The sequence below is a fragment of the Ahaetulla prasina genome, chromosome 6 (genome assembly GCF_028640845.1).
Source record: "Ahaetulla prasina isolate Xishuangbanna chromosome 6, ASM2864084v1, whole genome shotgun sequence".
Lineage (NCBI taxonomy): Eukaryota > Metazoa > Chordata > Lepidosauria > Squamata > Colubridae > Ahaetulla > Ahaetulla prasina.
Window position 1 is genome coordinate 61903094 of NC_080544.1, and position 14760 is coordinate 61917853.

The window sequence follows — 14760 nt, forward strand, 5'->3', positions numbered from 1 at the left end:
AGCAGGCCTCCCTGAACCCTCCTGGAACCATAAACGGGGAACGGGTGAGATGCACCACCCCTCCCCACGGATGAGTGCATGATCCCCCACAACCCCCAGTACATGCATGCACATCTCCCGCATGTGTGGCAGAGACCCGAAAATCAGTTGGATGGTGGGAGGCGCGGGCACATGCACAGTGGAGCTGACCTAGGGCGATGGCTCGCATGCCCACAGAGATGGCTCCGGGTACCACCTGTGGTACACGTGCCATAGGTTTGCCATCACGGTCCTATCATGTACCATTTCATCCAATTGAAGGTTACAATCAATCAGAAATAAGAGTTTTAGTAGTATATAAATGTCGATCATTACCTACATATGCAAAAATATTGTCTGTTTTTTTAAAAACAGCAGCAGCTTATATTCTAACATTGCAGTGGTTATATAATGATTTGTCCTGTTTTTATATTCAGTCTAAACAGATATTCTCATGAGTGAGTGAGTGATGGAACTAGTAATTAGAGCCTATACAGTAGTGCTGAAAAGTTTGTGAACCCTTTTACATTTTCTTTATGATCTAAAATGTGACTAGTTTGCCACACGAGTCCTAAAACTAAAGAGAACCCAATTAAACAAATGAATAAAATATATTTTACTGTATGTAACAAGATACATTGGTTTAAAGAAAATTATCAAAACCTACATACAGGTAGTCCTCAATTTACAACAGCACTGAAAAAAAGTGACTTATCATTTTTCACACTTACAACCGTTGCAGCATCCCCATAGTCATGTGATCAAAATTCAGATGCTTAGCACTACTGCACATTTGGCCAGAATAAACACAAGATCCATTCTGGATCTGCATGATTGAATAAGGCTAATCCACTTGTCTCAGTACAAGAGGAAAATAATACACCAAAGTTGAGCTTCAGTAACTCTTTATTTGGCCAAGGCCCTTAGATGGGCAAAGACACAAAGGCACGAGGGTAGCATTGACACACAGACATTCAGTGTGGAGATAGGCTGGTTACAAGGGCTCCAGCATGGCACTTAGGAACACACATTACGTGGGTCAATGCTTGACTAAGAACACCCCCCTGTTTTAAACAATCCCATGTTTAATTTTAGTGCACAGAAACATAAAATGGTTGACAGATATAAAGTTATTCTTTTTTGACCCATTTTAACTCAATTGTTACCCCACTGAGGGATTTGCTATCATCTCTAGAAAATTTAACTTCTTTTCTACCAGCCTGGTATTTTCATTCAGCCTGCATCTCTAGCAAGGAACCAGTTGTCCGTTCCATATCATTCCCCATCTATCTGTACTATATATTAAGAATGCCCTGCAATCTTCACATTTATAAGTTATTATAAGCTGTTGTGCTAAGTTCCAGTGTTATTTAATGCATTTTCTACAGTGGTATTTCTCAACCTTGGCACCTTTCTGACGACTTCTGGGAGTTGAAGTCTACGCATCGTAAAGTTGCCAAGGTAGAGAAACACTGTTCTATAAAGATATATAGTATGGCATTATCTGGGAACAGCTTTTTCTTTAGCTTTACAGCATTGTATAAAAGATGCTGTCGCTTATTTTGGATACATATAGGGCTATACAAGCCATTATTCTATGATATTATAATATATTGGACTAGTGATCAGCATCCTGAGATTCATTTTTATTTTAAAGCAAATGTCTAGCCATTAAGGCAGCAAAGTCAGGCTTGAAACATTAATGGAATGTGTGGTAAAATTTCAGAAGCCAAAAGAGGGAAGTGTGGGTGGAGACTAGGAGTATTTGTGTGCAAAGAACTTCCAATTCTGAAGTAGGAAGGAATTTGCAAAACTTTGCCTTGTCCTATGACTAGCAGAGGCAAGGCTTTAAAAAGTAACGCTACTCCATTTTTAACATTTGTAAAACAATACAGCTGTATGTATATGGCACTATGGTAGATGAAAACCATGTAACATCTCTGGAGCTTAGTGAATCTCTTCCTACTATGGCCCTTAGTTAAGTGACCTGCATCTCATGTAAGGAAGGGATAACTGTGAAATGCTGTCTGTCACACAAGAAGCTCACAGTGAAAACGGCCTTAGCAAATTGTGTAAAACACAAGGCTAGAATAAAGAGTGGAAAGAGATCCTGGATCTATTCTGGAGCCTAAAGCATAAAGTGTAGCAGAACTCAGACATTCTTATTATGCTGATCTGCAAAATTGTTAAAAGTCACATTCAGAAAGTCTAGAATTCTTAATGCCACTCAATATGTTAATTCTTTGCTTCTTGTATTTATTCATCTATATTTATTCATTTAATTTTTATAGAGAAAGGAAGACTTAGCAGTGAGGAATCAACTAGAGGTTTAGGGACATATAAGAAGATAGAAAATTAAGCTAAATGCAAGTTCTTTAATCCTCCTTTGACCACTGGAAACCAACTCAACTGATCATATAAAGACAACATTCCAGCTGTGTTAGGTTTGTGGCAAGAAAGATGGATTATATATTAACGAGCTCCAGTAATTGGGATACCCATTGTGCCCAACTCAGTTGTGGGGTTATAGGATTAGCAATCTGTCTAATGGAGAATGCTTTTGACAAAGGAATTGCTATGATCTTGGATGTGATACTGACAGGAGACATAGGCTTCATAGCTGAGTTTTGGCACCAGTTCACATTATAGGGGCCAAGCTGCTTAAGTAAATGATAAAGGCAAGCAGGATTCAGATATAATAAGTTTGCATCCTAGAGATGGTATTTGCCTCTGTGAATCTTGTACTCCACACTCTTACCAACCTCTGGGTTAGGCTGCCAGTCATAAGAAAGCCCTGTGTTATGGTAAAATTTATACCCCTTATGCTGTCAAGCTGTGTGCCATCTTGGAGGCACTCTGTGCACGTTGGACCACTGTCTGGCACTTTTCCCGTCGCAAGAGTTTGTTGTTTTCAAAAAAGCCTTCATTACGGGGTATCCCATGAGAGCCATCAGGAAAAGTCAAAAGTCCTGTGGGAGAAAATAGAACATCATTGTTCAGTAGGAAAGTTGATTTGTGCATGCAGTGCTATGAAATATATCTGCATGTACCTCAGAGGATGGTATTTTTAAACAAACTCTCACTTATGCCCTGTTCCATGCTGCAGCAGAGTTCCCAAAATAGATTTAATCCAAGATTATTAGCTTTGCTGCTTAGTTACACCCACAGGACGTATCCTTATCACTCACCAAAACCATCAACCCGTCCACCCTTGAATTCTCCCTCGAAGATCATGTTGTCATAGCGTGTGAAGACTCCAACACCGTTGAATTTTCCCTGCACAAATTCCCCTTCATATCTGCAACAATAACAGGAGTGTATCTGATTGGACACTGCTCTCATTTGCAAACACTATAATAAAGTTCTTAAAACATCAGTACTAAATGAAAGGATAAGGGCCATAGAAGTATTAATGGAATATCTTAAAACGTTCAATGGCCATTCTACAGCCTACCAATGATCTACACTGAAAAAGTATATGACAACAAATATGGGATATTTTTGTTACACACTTGTATTAAAAGAAAATTCATGCATGCAAAAAGAAGCAACACAGTCATTCTATAAAATCCTTTATCATACCATGGGCAATATGTACTACATATTTATTCTTATTCTCTGAAAATGACTCAGATCATACATGTGGATCCTCTTTTTGAACTAGCTAGCACAGTACTACTGAACTCATAATCCAGTTGTCACCTGGAACCGTCGGCAAAATTGAGGACTCCATATCCGTTGAAGAGACCATTTTCAAAATGTCCTGTGTAAATGCTGCCATCAGCAAAAGTCAACTGTCCAATACCATGTCGACGTCCTAATGGAAGAAAATGAGCAGGATTACTTTTCTATCCGTGACCAAAAAGGTAGACATTGTTGTTTGTAGGCCATATCTTATCAATCACTGTAATGACATCTTACTTTATATTAGTTTCAAAATGAAAAGAAATAATAACAGAGTCCATGCCAGATAATCTGGTAGGCAGATCAAGAATGGAAAGAACCTCTTCTTTGTTCCTTTTACCAATCATTATTTATAAAACGTGGGTTGCATTATTCCATGCATTATATCATGCACAGGTTCACAGCACTCTTTTAAAAAATTTATGTGGGTCTCAAGGAACAGGACTAGTTTTCTAGATTTGACTGCATAGCCACTACCATAAAGACTCTCGTATACCACACTGATTCAAATGTATATCTGTAAAGAACAACTTTTTTTTCCAGCTGGGCCCTATGCTGAAACTGGCTGGAAATGAAGTGGGCTTAAGAAATTGCTGTCCAGTTTTCAATCCATTTTTCAGCTTTGATAATGATGCTGGCTAGGTGTTCTGGTTACTATGGTCCCGACTGGTATAAAAACAAGCATTAATTGCTTTCTTTTTTCGAGGTAGGTCTTTGAGGTCATGTGATTTTCATTGATAGATCTTTGGTATGTCACATAAAACACTCAGTTGACTCTAGCTTATAATTTGGTAAGCTAAAAATAAAATGAAATTTGATAAATAAATAATAAAATCTTTCTGTCTGATGCACTTTTTTCTGGGCAGACGGTAGGGAGAAAACATCCTTCTGTCATTTGGACTAGAAAGAAAAACCGGCAGAACTCTTGTGAATTACAATTGAGTTTTTAAAAATGAAAGTAAGTTTCCCCAATTGCTTTCATCACTTCTGCAGGAAACTTAAAAGAAAAAAGTCCAGCATATCATTGATGGAAAAAGAAGTGAAAAAGTTTAATGACCAGTTGTTGTTTGTCGTTCACATTTTTGGTATGTCAATTGCAGATGCATCTATGTAGGAATGAGTGAAGGGGTGCTTCAGAGCACTACTTATCAAAGATACCATTGTCCATAAACTATTGTACCTCTCAAAATACTGGAAGTTTCAATATTTAGTTCCTCACCCACCTCCCACCAGAGACAGATGTCCCAAAATAAGTGTGGAGAGCAGTGATCAGTGCTAGATGGGAGAAGGTATGCCAGTAGCTCTATACATTGAACATACCAAAGAATAAATATCGCATACATAAAATAAAAGTGCAATAAGAACTATATAGCTGGTCATTACCACTGTGGACAACACTAAATAGGTTTATTTACCTCAATCCTTTCCTTCCAGGCTTTACTCTTCATAAAGTCATCAGGTGAGAGTAAAAGTTATACTGAATCAGAATTCCTAAGGTTGCTGCACTTTTGAAGAGCCATTCTAGGATTTTGTTTCTGTGCTGGCAGTAGGAAAAGTCTTACCATTGTTAATTGTCCTATTTCTTATCAGATAACACAAGTGACTGGAGAACATTAGTTTAACTCTAAATAATAATCCTATTGCTGCCTAGATTTACATATTGTATGACTTGCAAATCCCACATGATCCTATTAAGTATATTGATGTACTCCAGCCCATCATTAGTAACCAATAGTAAACTGTATAGGGATCATGAAGGGGGTCATCTCCATCTCCTAATGAAGGTGTCTGGGTGAGGAGGGCAGAGACCATATTATTCTTAGACATCTTTTCAAAGAAAACCTATTTGCAAAACTAGATTTAGAAGCTCTTCTCTCACCACGATGAAGCTTATGTTCTTTGTTGCCTATCCTAATAGAGCCTTCTTTGTAATAGTCAGAATAGCTTCTTGTAAAAGCTACTGCAAGTTGAAATAAAGAGTTCATAGCCATCCTTCTCTAAAAGCTATGCAAGCATCTTCTCTGTTAAATGGGATTAAACACTTCTAGTCATCTGTAGTTCCTTATTATTGCAAGCTCCTTTTATGAAAGAAATCAAAGGTATCCTGGCAAGAGCATGGATTCCTTTCATCAGCAATTGTTCTTAAGCACAGCATAATTCCCCAATTTTAGAAATACAGTATGAACACAAGGTACATATTTATTGTTTCTGAGAAAATAAATAGTATAAATACTATTTATTGGATGGCTATTAGCATTGCAATTGTCGGTTCCAATTACTTTGTTTTCAGTCCAATTTTCTGTTTACAGATGTGAACAGATTTGAAGAATCTTTTCTTTATACTTGTGCATCTATTTAGAATAAATAAGCTCTTTTTTTTTGCTCTGTTGAGATAAATACTGAGAGTGTTCCCCTTCTTTTACACTATGACGCTTTACTTGTTCTATGATCATTTTCATAATTTTATCTTAACAGAGTTCCTGATCTAACCAATACCAAAACAATTTATTCTATTTCATAATGACAACAGAAAAAATTCTCTGGCTTAATTCTCCATAGTAATAAAAACAGTATGTATCTTTCCCAAGTAAAACTGATGGTACTGCACCTATGAAAAATTAACTTACCTTCCTTCCATTCCCCACAGTATTCTTCTCCACTGGAGTAAGTGAATGAGCCCTTAGTCAAGGTCATGATACTAACTTTCAGGAAGACAGGATAGCAGCTGCAACAGAAGGTTCAGGAAAATGAAAACAGCATAAGACAAGAATGAAAGGGGAGAAGAAACATTTACAAAACTGTGGGATCCTTGGTGCTCTCTGACCTCCATAGTTTTCTTGTAGATGTTTTATTACCAAACTAGGTAACTTCATCAGTACTAGGGGGGAATGGAGTTTACATTTACAAAACTGTGGCACTATGAATGGGAAAGGTAAACAATGGGTACTGTCAAAAGAAAGGGTGGGGCACATTGTTTCTTACCATAGCAATCTTAGCTTGCCCCATTTTGAAATAAGCAAGGTTTGATTCCATTCATACAAAATACGATCTGCATGTCATGTCTGAGCTTGATAGTAAGCCAAACACCATTTCTGGTGCTGCACAGATATCACAAAATCATAGTATTTATTTCATGAATGATATTAGCAAATATCACAATATATTTTAGAAAGTATTGCAATTATGTAGTTAGTACATTCATAGCTTGGAATGCCTAATTAGCCTAAGGACAATATAGGAAGTAATTTAATCCCAAAACAAGAAAGAGCTATGTATTTGTTCATTAAATTATAAAATAACTGTGCATTAATAGTATTAATATTTTTATGGTATTGAAGACTAAGAATTTTAATTATCAAATTGACAGCATATGTTATATGGATACATCTAACAGGCACATTGTTTTGATAACTGGCTCATTACTTTCAAATGTTCTTCTGACAAAATAAGAATGGTTAGTGAAATACTACAATAATGTATTTAGGGCTGAAACAAAATATAGCACTGGAAAGTGCTGCTGTCCACATTCCAGCTAGCCAGATCTCACCCTACGGTTCAGCTTATTCTAATGTATATTCCTTAAAATGGCATATGAAAATTTTCTTTGAAACATCAACAAAACATCAGACAATCTTTGTGTTTTCATATTGATGTCACTTAAGAGCTTTTAAAACAGGGGTGTCAAACTCATGTCGTCACGGCGTCATCACATGACATATTGGGACTTCCCACCCCCTTCGCTAAACTGGGCATGGCTGTGGCTAGTGTGTGATGCATCTGGCCCATGGGTGGGGAAGTTTGACAGCCCTGTTCTAAAACAATGTAGTGATTTATGATGTGAGAATTACTTCTAAAATACTAATAGTGGCATACTGCAGATAATGGCCTCAAATCAGACAGTTCCCCTCAAAATGATAAAAATAAATTTTAATCCTGTCTTTCCTTACCTCCCCTCTTCTGCACACATAAGATAACTTTATTGTCATTTTTTTTTACTGCGAGCACACCAACTCACATTAAAAATGAAATTCTGTTGCCTGCTCTCAAGAGAAAGTATATATCTATCCAAACACATCTATAATAACAAATATACACATGCTATATACATACATAAATATATACCTGCACCATACATATACATTACACCATACATATATATTAATCATTGTCAATTTTGAATATGTAGCAGAAAACCTGAGCATTCAGGAGGTTGATGCTACATGGAACAAAAACTGTTATTGAATGTAGATGTTTTGCTTTGTACACCATGAAGCCTCCTCCCAGAAGGTAACAAGGAAAACAGGTCATGAAGAGGGTGTGTAGTGTCCCAGACAATCCTGCAATTCTGCTCAAGCATCACTTATGTGCTATAACATGATATGGTATAGTATATCATGATACCTTAAATTAAAAGAATATGAATGGACAGTGCTACCCATTGCATTTCAGAGTTGACTCATAATAAATGGAAACTATTGTTTCCATCAATATTCTGCAATTTTATTCATCTGAACTTCAGTGCAATATTGAACTAGATCACTTCCAGTTCAACCAATCCCGTATATCCTAAATATATAAGAATAAACCTCTTAAATATAGATTGTGATATGCTACCTTTATGGGATCCTCCCTCAAATGGTATTGTTATAGTAGTAGAGTTCTCACACCACAGACTGTCTTTCATTCTACAGGTATTTCCCAATGCCATTGTATGTAGAGCAATTTCGTACTTTCACTAGAAAGTATATCCAATCCTTACACAACAAATTTAAGTCTTACATCTTAGGTTGCTACAATTTATTAGTTTTATTTCATTGGACTAGATTTGAATGTAGCTTGAGCAAAAGGGCTCCACTTACGAAACATTAATGACTGCAATTTATCTGGAAAAACTGTGGGCACAACCTGGGTGGTCTCTATCAAAAAAAGAGTGCGGCTGGATCAATTCAAAGATGCAGACCACCATTCCATAGCAGGTAGTCAGATGGAAGTAATTTGAATTGAATACTAATAATAGTGAAGTGTAGTAGTGTTACTGCCTTTCTTTCAAACAGCTGGAACATTTACATGGCTTATTGAATTGTATCAACTGTGGAATAGATTCTAACAGTCTCATGTCTCTGAGATTCTATCAGCTTCTCTGACTTCACAAGGATTCTGTAGTTCTGAATTGCTTTGTCCATCACAGCTTCATAGCCTGAGCTGGGTATTGTTGCATCTGTTATATTCCTATGTATTAAATGCTGAAAGTCACTAAAGATTAGGAAAGGAAAAGTGGGCAGTACTACATAAGGAAACTGATTCTTTACTGATAATTGTTGCTGCTATAGGAATTACTTATGGTTGGCATGGTGAGAACTATTCTTTCCTCTGTAAGAAATGAATGGCTATGTGATTGCTTGTGGAGAGAAAAGAAAAGCCAAAGATTGCTGGAACATTAAACATTACAAAAAACATTAATGTTTTTTGAAGCGACAATAGTCAGATTTATATATTTTAAAAAGCTATTACTACTTATGTTTTCTTTCATCCTGCATGCCCAACTTGTCTTTATTGTTAATTCTTCAGGGGCAACATTTGGAGATACATCAACTACAAAGATAATTATATTTTTCAGATATTCATCTATCCAGTACAGGGAAACGCACTAACATTCTGCCTGCATTTCTGTTGCTTTGCTCTATATGTTCTGGCTATAATCCTTTGAGGAAGAATGAGTCACAAATGATTGGTAAGCAGTAATAGTATATGGGAAAAATGCTCACTTCTCAGTCTCGGCGGTGGCCATATTCCTCAAACATCTCCTATTAGTGGATTATCTATTCAGCATACTAGTGCTATACGCTTATTCTGAATCCTCCGTGAGAGTCATTCTCATACACCATTGGATAAGCTGTTAAGCATGGACATCATTTCTCATACTGGTATATAGTACACAAAGACAGTAATTCCAAGTGTAAAAACCAAGGGGTTCCAGAGCAATAATCACATGTACAATGGAGCAACCACAAAAGATGTTATGTAAACCGCCCTGAGTCCTTCGGGAGATAGGGCGGTATATAAATATGATTAATAAATAAATAAATAAATAAATGTTCTATTTTTTTGATAACATATCCAATTCGTTTAAAAAATTTTTGATTTGTAGGGGTCAATTTAGAAAAAAAAATAGCCTTTTTTTGTCCATAGCTAATAAAGCCAAGATTATAAAAATAGGAGTACTCACTTATTATATTACATTAAATGGGAAAACTAGCAGCATAATAACTGTGAAGTGAACCAAGCTTTCAAAACTAATCTCACATTCAAGCCACACAATATTGTACACAAACCAATATATCTCATAGGAGAAAATATAAAGGAATGCTCCCTAGCTTGATTTTCTCCAGATGTGTTGGATGACAACTTCCATATTCATCCAGTCAGTGTGTCTATGCTGGTTAAAGAAAGTAAGATTGAACATTCAATATATCTGGAATATGCTAGGTTGGATAAGGCTAGTACAAAGGAGCAAAATACATTGTGCCAGTCTTCTCTCAAATGCCAATCAGAATCACATTTTTAAAAACTTGCTGCTGTGAAAAAACACATTTGCTTTCCTTTGAAGAGAAAAAATTGTAATGAATGATTAAAGCTGGTTAAAGGGCTACACAGAAAGAATTAGAGACCTGCTTATCCTTTCAGGGATCTTACAGTACAATGACTGCTGCTTCCCTGGAAATAATTACAGCTGTTTTACGGAACAGAGCAACTGCAGTTGCTCAGCACAAACCATGCAGGTAGCAGTTTCCCAATTTCTGAGGACATCTCCATACACATCAGCAGAATCTGATTCAATGAACAAGAAGCCAGCAATCAAAGAGGACCTACTATACTCCTCTGTTTTAGTTTTTCCTAAGCCACAATCTTTCAGTCCTGAGTCATCACTTACCCCCAGGCAGCATCCCTCAGTAGTGGAATCAAAACTGCTCACTGCAAAGTCTCTTTTGACAGCTCCGCGACCGAGCCCAGCATCCTTAAGTCATGCCCTGCAGCCCGGAACCACGCCCATCTAGTAGACTACAACGGTTCTGCACCCCGCTTTACCGGTCGCTGCTGCTGTTGCTGCTGCTTTTCACTCAGCCTTTCTTCGCGTTGCAATTTCCTGTCCCCAAAGCCTTCCTACCCGCCCGGATTCCACGCAGTATTCCCGGCCACGTCATCTCTATGCTTTTATCTATTCATTGCACCAACAATGACCGCGCCCCTCACCTGGATGAAAGCTTTGTAGCAGCTGCCACCAGCCGCACGCCCCTTTGCTCTCCCCCATGGGCTACCGCCTCCCTCCCTCCCTCCCTCCGCTATGCCAGGCTTCCCCCCATCCATCTCTCAGGGCACTCGCCCACTAGGAATTTTCCGCTCACGCTGTTGGTGGTTTCCTAGACAACCAGTAGTAACGCGCCCCTCTATTGCCCAGCCTTCCAGCTAATTCTCCCTTCCCTTCCCTCCATGGCCTTCTTTGTGAAGGGCAAGGAAATTTTCACGGAACGGCCATATTTCCGAGAGGCAAAAAGACAAGGCTTTCCTCTCCACAGAAGCGAGAGGCTGCCATGCTGAGGCTCTTCAAAGCTCCCTTCATCTGCGGGGAGAGATGCCTGCTGCGGTTCCCAAGAGTCAAAATTCAGGAATGGATGCTGAAGCAAATAGGCAGTGCCCTTGAAGAAGAAAATCAAAAACAGCCTTTTATGAAACAATAAAACTGTTTTCAAGTGCCTGGCTTTTGTTTTTGTTTTGTTCAGTAAGGAATGCAGTGAATGTTTCTTTATGGCTATTGGATAATTTCGGGTGGCTGAATTTTGTTGAATGATATTTATGATTGAAGTTTTCTTTAAACTGCCTGTTAAAATCTTAGCTCCTCCTCTCAAAAAGTGATAGTAAGCCACAACAAGGAAGTGAGTATTTCATTTCAACTGCACATATGTTTGAAGCAATTCCATTAATACTAATAGCTACAATTTATTAAGCTTGTATAATGCCCTGAGTCTTAGGCTTCTGGGGAGTTTCAAAATCCGTTCATGTGTTAAGGGATTTAGACAAAGCCAATTAAAAAAAAGGCCACCAATTTCAAGGACTTGGAGGATATAAGTCGTACATTGAATATGACCCTTTTATTGCCAGAAAAATTCAAACTAACTGAAAATAGACAAAACAAAATGATGTTCTGACTTATTTTAACTTATGACACAACAGCTTGATCAAAATAAAAGAAATGATGTTAGAGGAGTTATACTAAACAATTGTGACTCATTTGATCATCTTTTCAGAGATATTTCCTTACCCTCAACGCCTTTAACAATGAACAAGCTTCTAATATACTGCCTTCATTGGAAAAGGGAGGGAATGAGATATTCGGAGATGTATCTGCCATGAAAATACCCATGGTGAACTCTATATAGCATAATCAAACATGAAGAGATGACTGCAGGAAATGTTTTATGACATTTTGTATTATGTCATAAAATGTTTTATGATAATTGTTATGTTACAAAATATAGAATTTGTCAAATTTTAAATTCTTTGGGTGTCACATATTTTGGATTTTGGACATGTTCTGTAAGTTAGCCCGTTTGAGGTACCTTGGTTTAAAAATTGCTACATTGTTTCACCAGTTAAAGGTTACACCCAAACATATAGATTACGACTGGAAAACCTACAGTATTTTAGCATGGAGGCTAGGCAAATATCAGAAGACTTCTGCTTTAGTGACTTAGACTTGTGTTTTGACCTTACCTTTGGAAAACATGGGATGGAGGTGGTGTGACCATTCTGGTCTTCCTGGGCCTCTCTGGATATTCAATACCATCGACCACAGTCACCTTCTGGACTGGCTTTGAGGCTTAGGAATGAGAGGCACTGTGTTGTAGTGGTTCTCCTTCTTCTTTCATGGCCTGTTCCATTCAGTGTTGGTAGAAGTTGAAAAGTTAAGCCCTAGCTCCTGCAATGTGGGGTCCCAATGCTGGAACCTTTTGCCACTTCCTTTTAATAGCTGCATGAAGCTGCTAGGTCTTCTGGCATTTATTGGTATAGAATTTAGCATCATCAGTATGTTAACAATACCTAATTATATGTCTCTGGATGGGGAGGAACTGGCTTCAACTCAATCCTGGGAAGATGAGTGGCTATGGGCTTCTGGCCCCCCAGGCCCCCAGGCCTAAATGATACCTCATTTAGGATACCTCATTTAGGTGCAGTGCCATTCCACTCTGGATGGAATGGCACTCCACCAAAACTAAACTGGTGCACAATTTGGGGGTGGGGGATGGGGTGTTCATCCTGAACTCACAAATTCTGCTCAAGGAGCAGGTGGCAATTGTGGCGAGGGGACCTTTGTACAGATTTGTCTAGTTGCCAATCGTTCACTTTCATCACCTTGCTCATGGTCACTCATGCCTTGGTCACTGCCTGTTTGGATTATTACAATGTACTTTAAAGGAATCTACCCCCAAAGTCCACCAGGAAACTTCAACTGGTTCAGAATGCAGAGCATACACAGTAATTGGGTTCCTAGGTTTTCTCATTAACACCTCTGTTGTGTGAACTGAACTGCTTCCAGTTTCCTTGCAGGTGCAAGTCAAGCTGGTGGTCATCACAATTAGCCCAGATTCAGGTTATCTATGGGACTGCTTTTCCCTAACGTCATTTACTCATAGCAATAGCAATAGTACTTAGACTTATTTACTGTTTCAGTGTGCTTTACAGCCCTCTCTAAGCAGTTTATAGTGTCAGCATATTGCCCCCCAAAATCTGGGTCCTCATTTTACCGAGCTCAGAAGGATGGAAAGCCGAGTCAACCTGGTGAGCCTGGTGAGATTTGAATTGCCAAATTGCAGTCAGCCGGCAGTCAGCAGAAATAGCCTGCAGCACTGCACTCTAATCACTGTACCGTCATGGCTCATCCTATTAGGTCAGATAGTGTGGCACACTCCTAACTCATCCTCTAAAATATTGCTATCTGATGGGAGCTAGAAAGCATGATTGACTATATAACAGAAAAACAGAATTTAAATAAGACAAGAAACATTGTCTATAATAATAAATAATAATGAATCTGCACTACTATTAATCGTCTCATAGTTCCCATCACCAATCTCTTTCCACTTATGACTGTATGACTGTAACTTGTTGCTGGCAATCCTTATGATTTATATTGATATATTGACCATCAATTGTGTTGTAAATGTTGTACCTTGATGAATGTATCTTTTCTTTTATGTACACTGAGAGCATATGCACCAAGACAAATTCCTTGTGTGTCCAATCACACTTGGCCATTAAAAATTCTATTCTATTCTATTCTATTCTATTCTATTCTATTCTATTCTATTCTATTCTATTCTATTCTATTCTATTCTAATTAGCCTCAAAGGCATTATTTTCCTATTCCCTGATATTTTAGTAAGGGTTGGTTAAAACAGTTTATAATATAAACTGATCTGGTAGTTTACATTTTTCTCCACTGTGAAAATTTTATTTTTTTGTATTATATGAGACCACTCACATTCTTATTCTATGATAGATAAGTGAAATTTAATTGCATAGTAATCATTTGTTTAACTATACTTTAGTAAATAAATCATATTTAACTGGGTTTATACAATGCTTTGAACCATAAATTACAGTTTAAAAATTAGAGTATGCTAATGCAAAAGCAAACAAATGAAAGGATTCCCTATGTATTTCTTGAATCAAGACATCCTAATGAACAGATAAATGGAAGAACCTAGTTTAAAAATGTAAACTTGAGTACTACAATAGTAGTTCAATATTTTTTTTCATGGAATAATGGAGCTATATCTGATATCCCTACGATTCTTCTGGAAAGATTTCAGACATGACACAGCCAGCATGCATTGGAATAAATATGATTGTGAATTGCATCGATATTAATAGTTTTGACGACATGCAAGCGCTTGAGAAATACAATTGTTTTGCCAGAAGAATGTTTCATTATATTCAATATATTATACAATCCTTGTGCTAAGCAGTTCTGAATGAAAAGGATGAAATAAAACATATAAT

General features: G+C 37.6%; 1 protein-coding gene across 1 annotated transcript; it reads right to left on the reverse strand.

Annotated features, from left to right (window-relative positions):
* Positions 1–786: 786 nt before the first annotated feature.
* MORN4 (MORN repeat containing 4) lies at positions 787–10931 on the reverse strand. Its single transcript, XM_058186998.1, has 5 exons — positions 10634–10931; positions 6330–6427; positions 3721–3835; positions 3207–3316; positions 787–2987 (listed from the first exon to the last, which is right to left on the reverse strand). The coding sequence occupies exons 2-5, from the start codon at positions 6394–6396 to the stop codon at positions 2839–2841; spliced, it is 441 nt and encodes a 146-aa protein (XP_058042981.1). The 5' UTR covers positions 6397–6427; positions 10634–10931; the 3' UTR covers positions 787–2838.
* Between the last annotated feature and the right edge of the window lie 3829 nt (positions 10932–14760).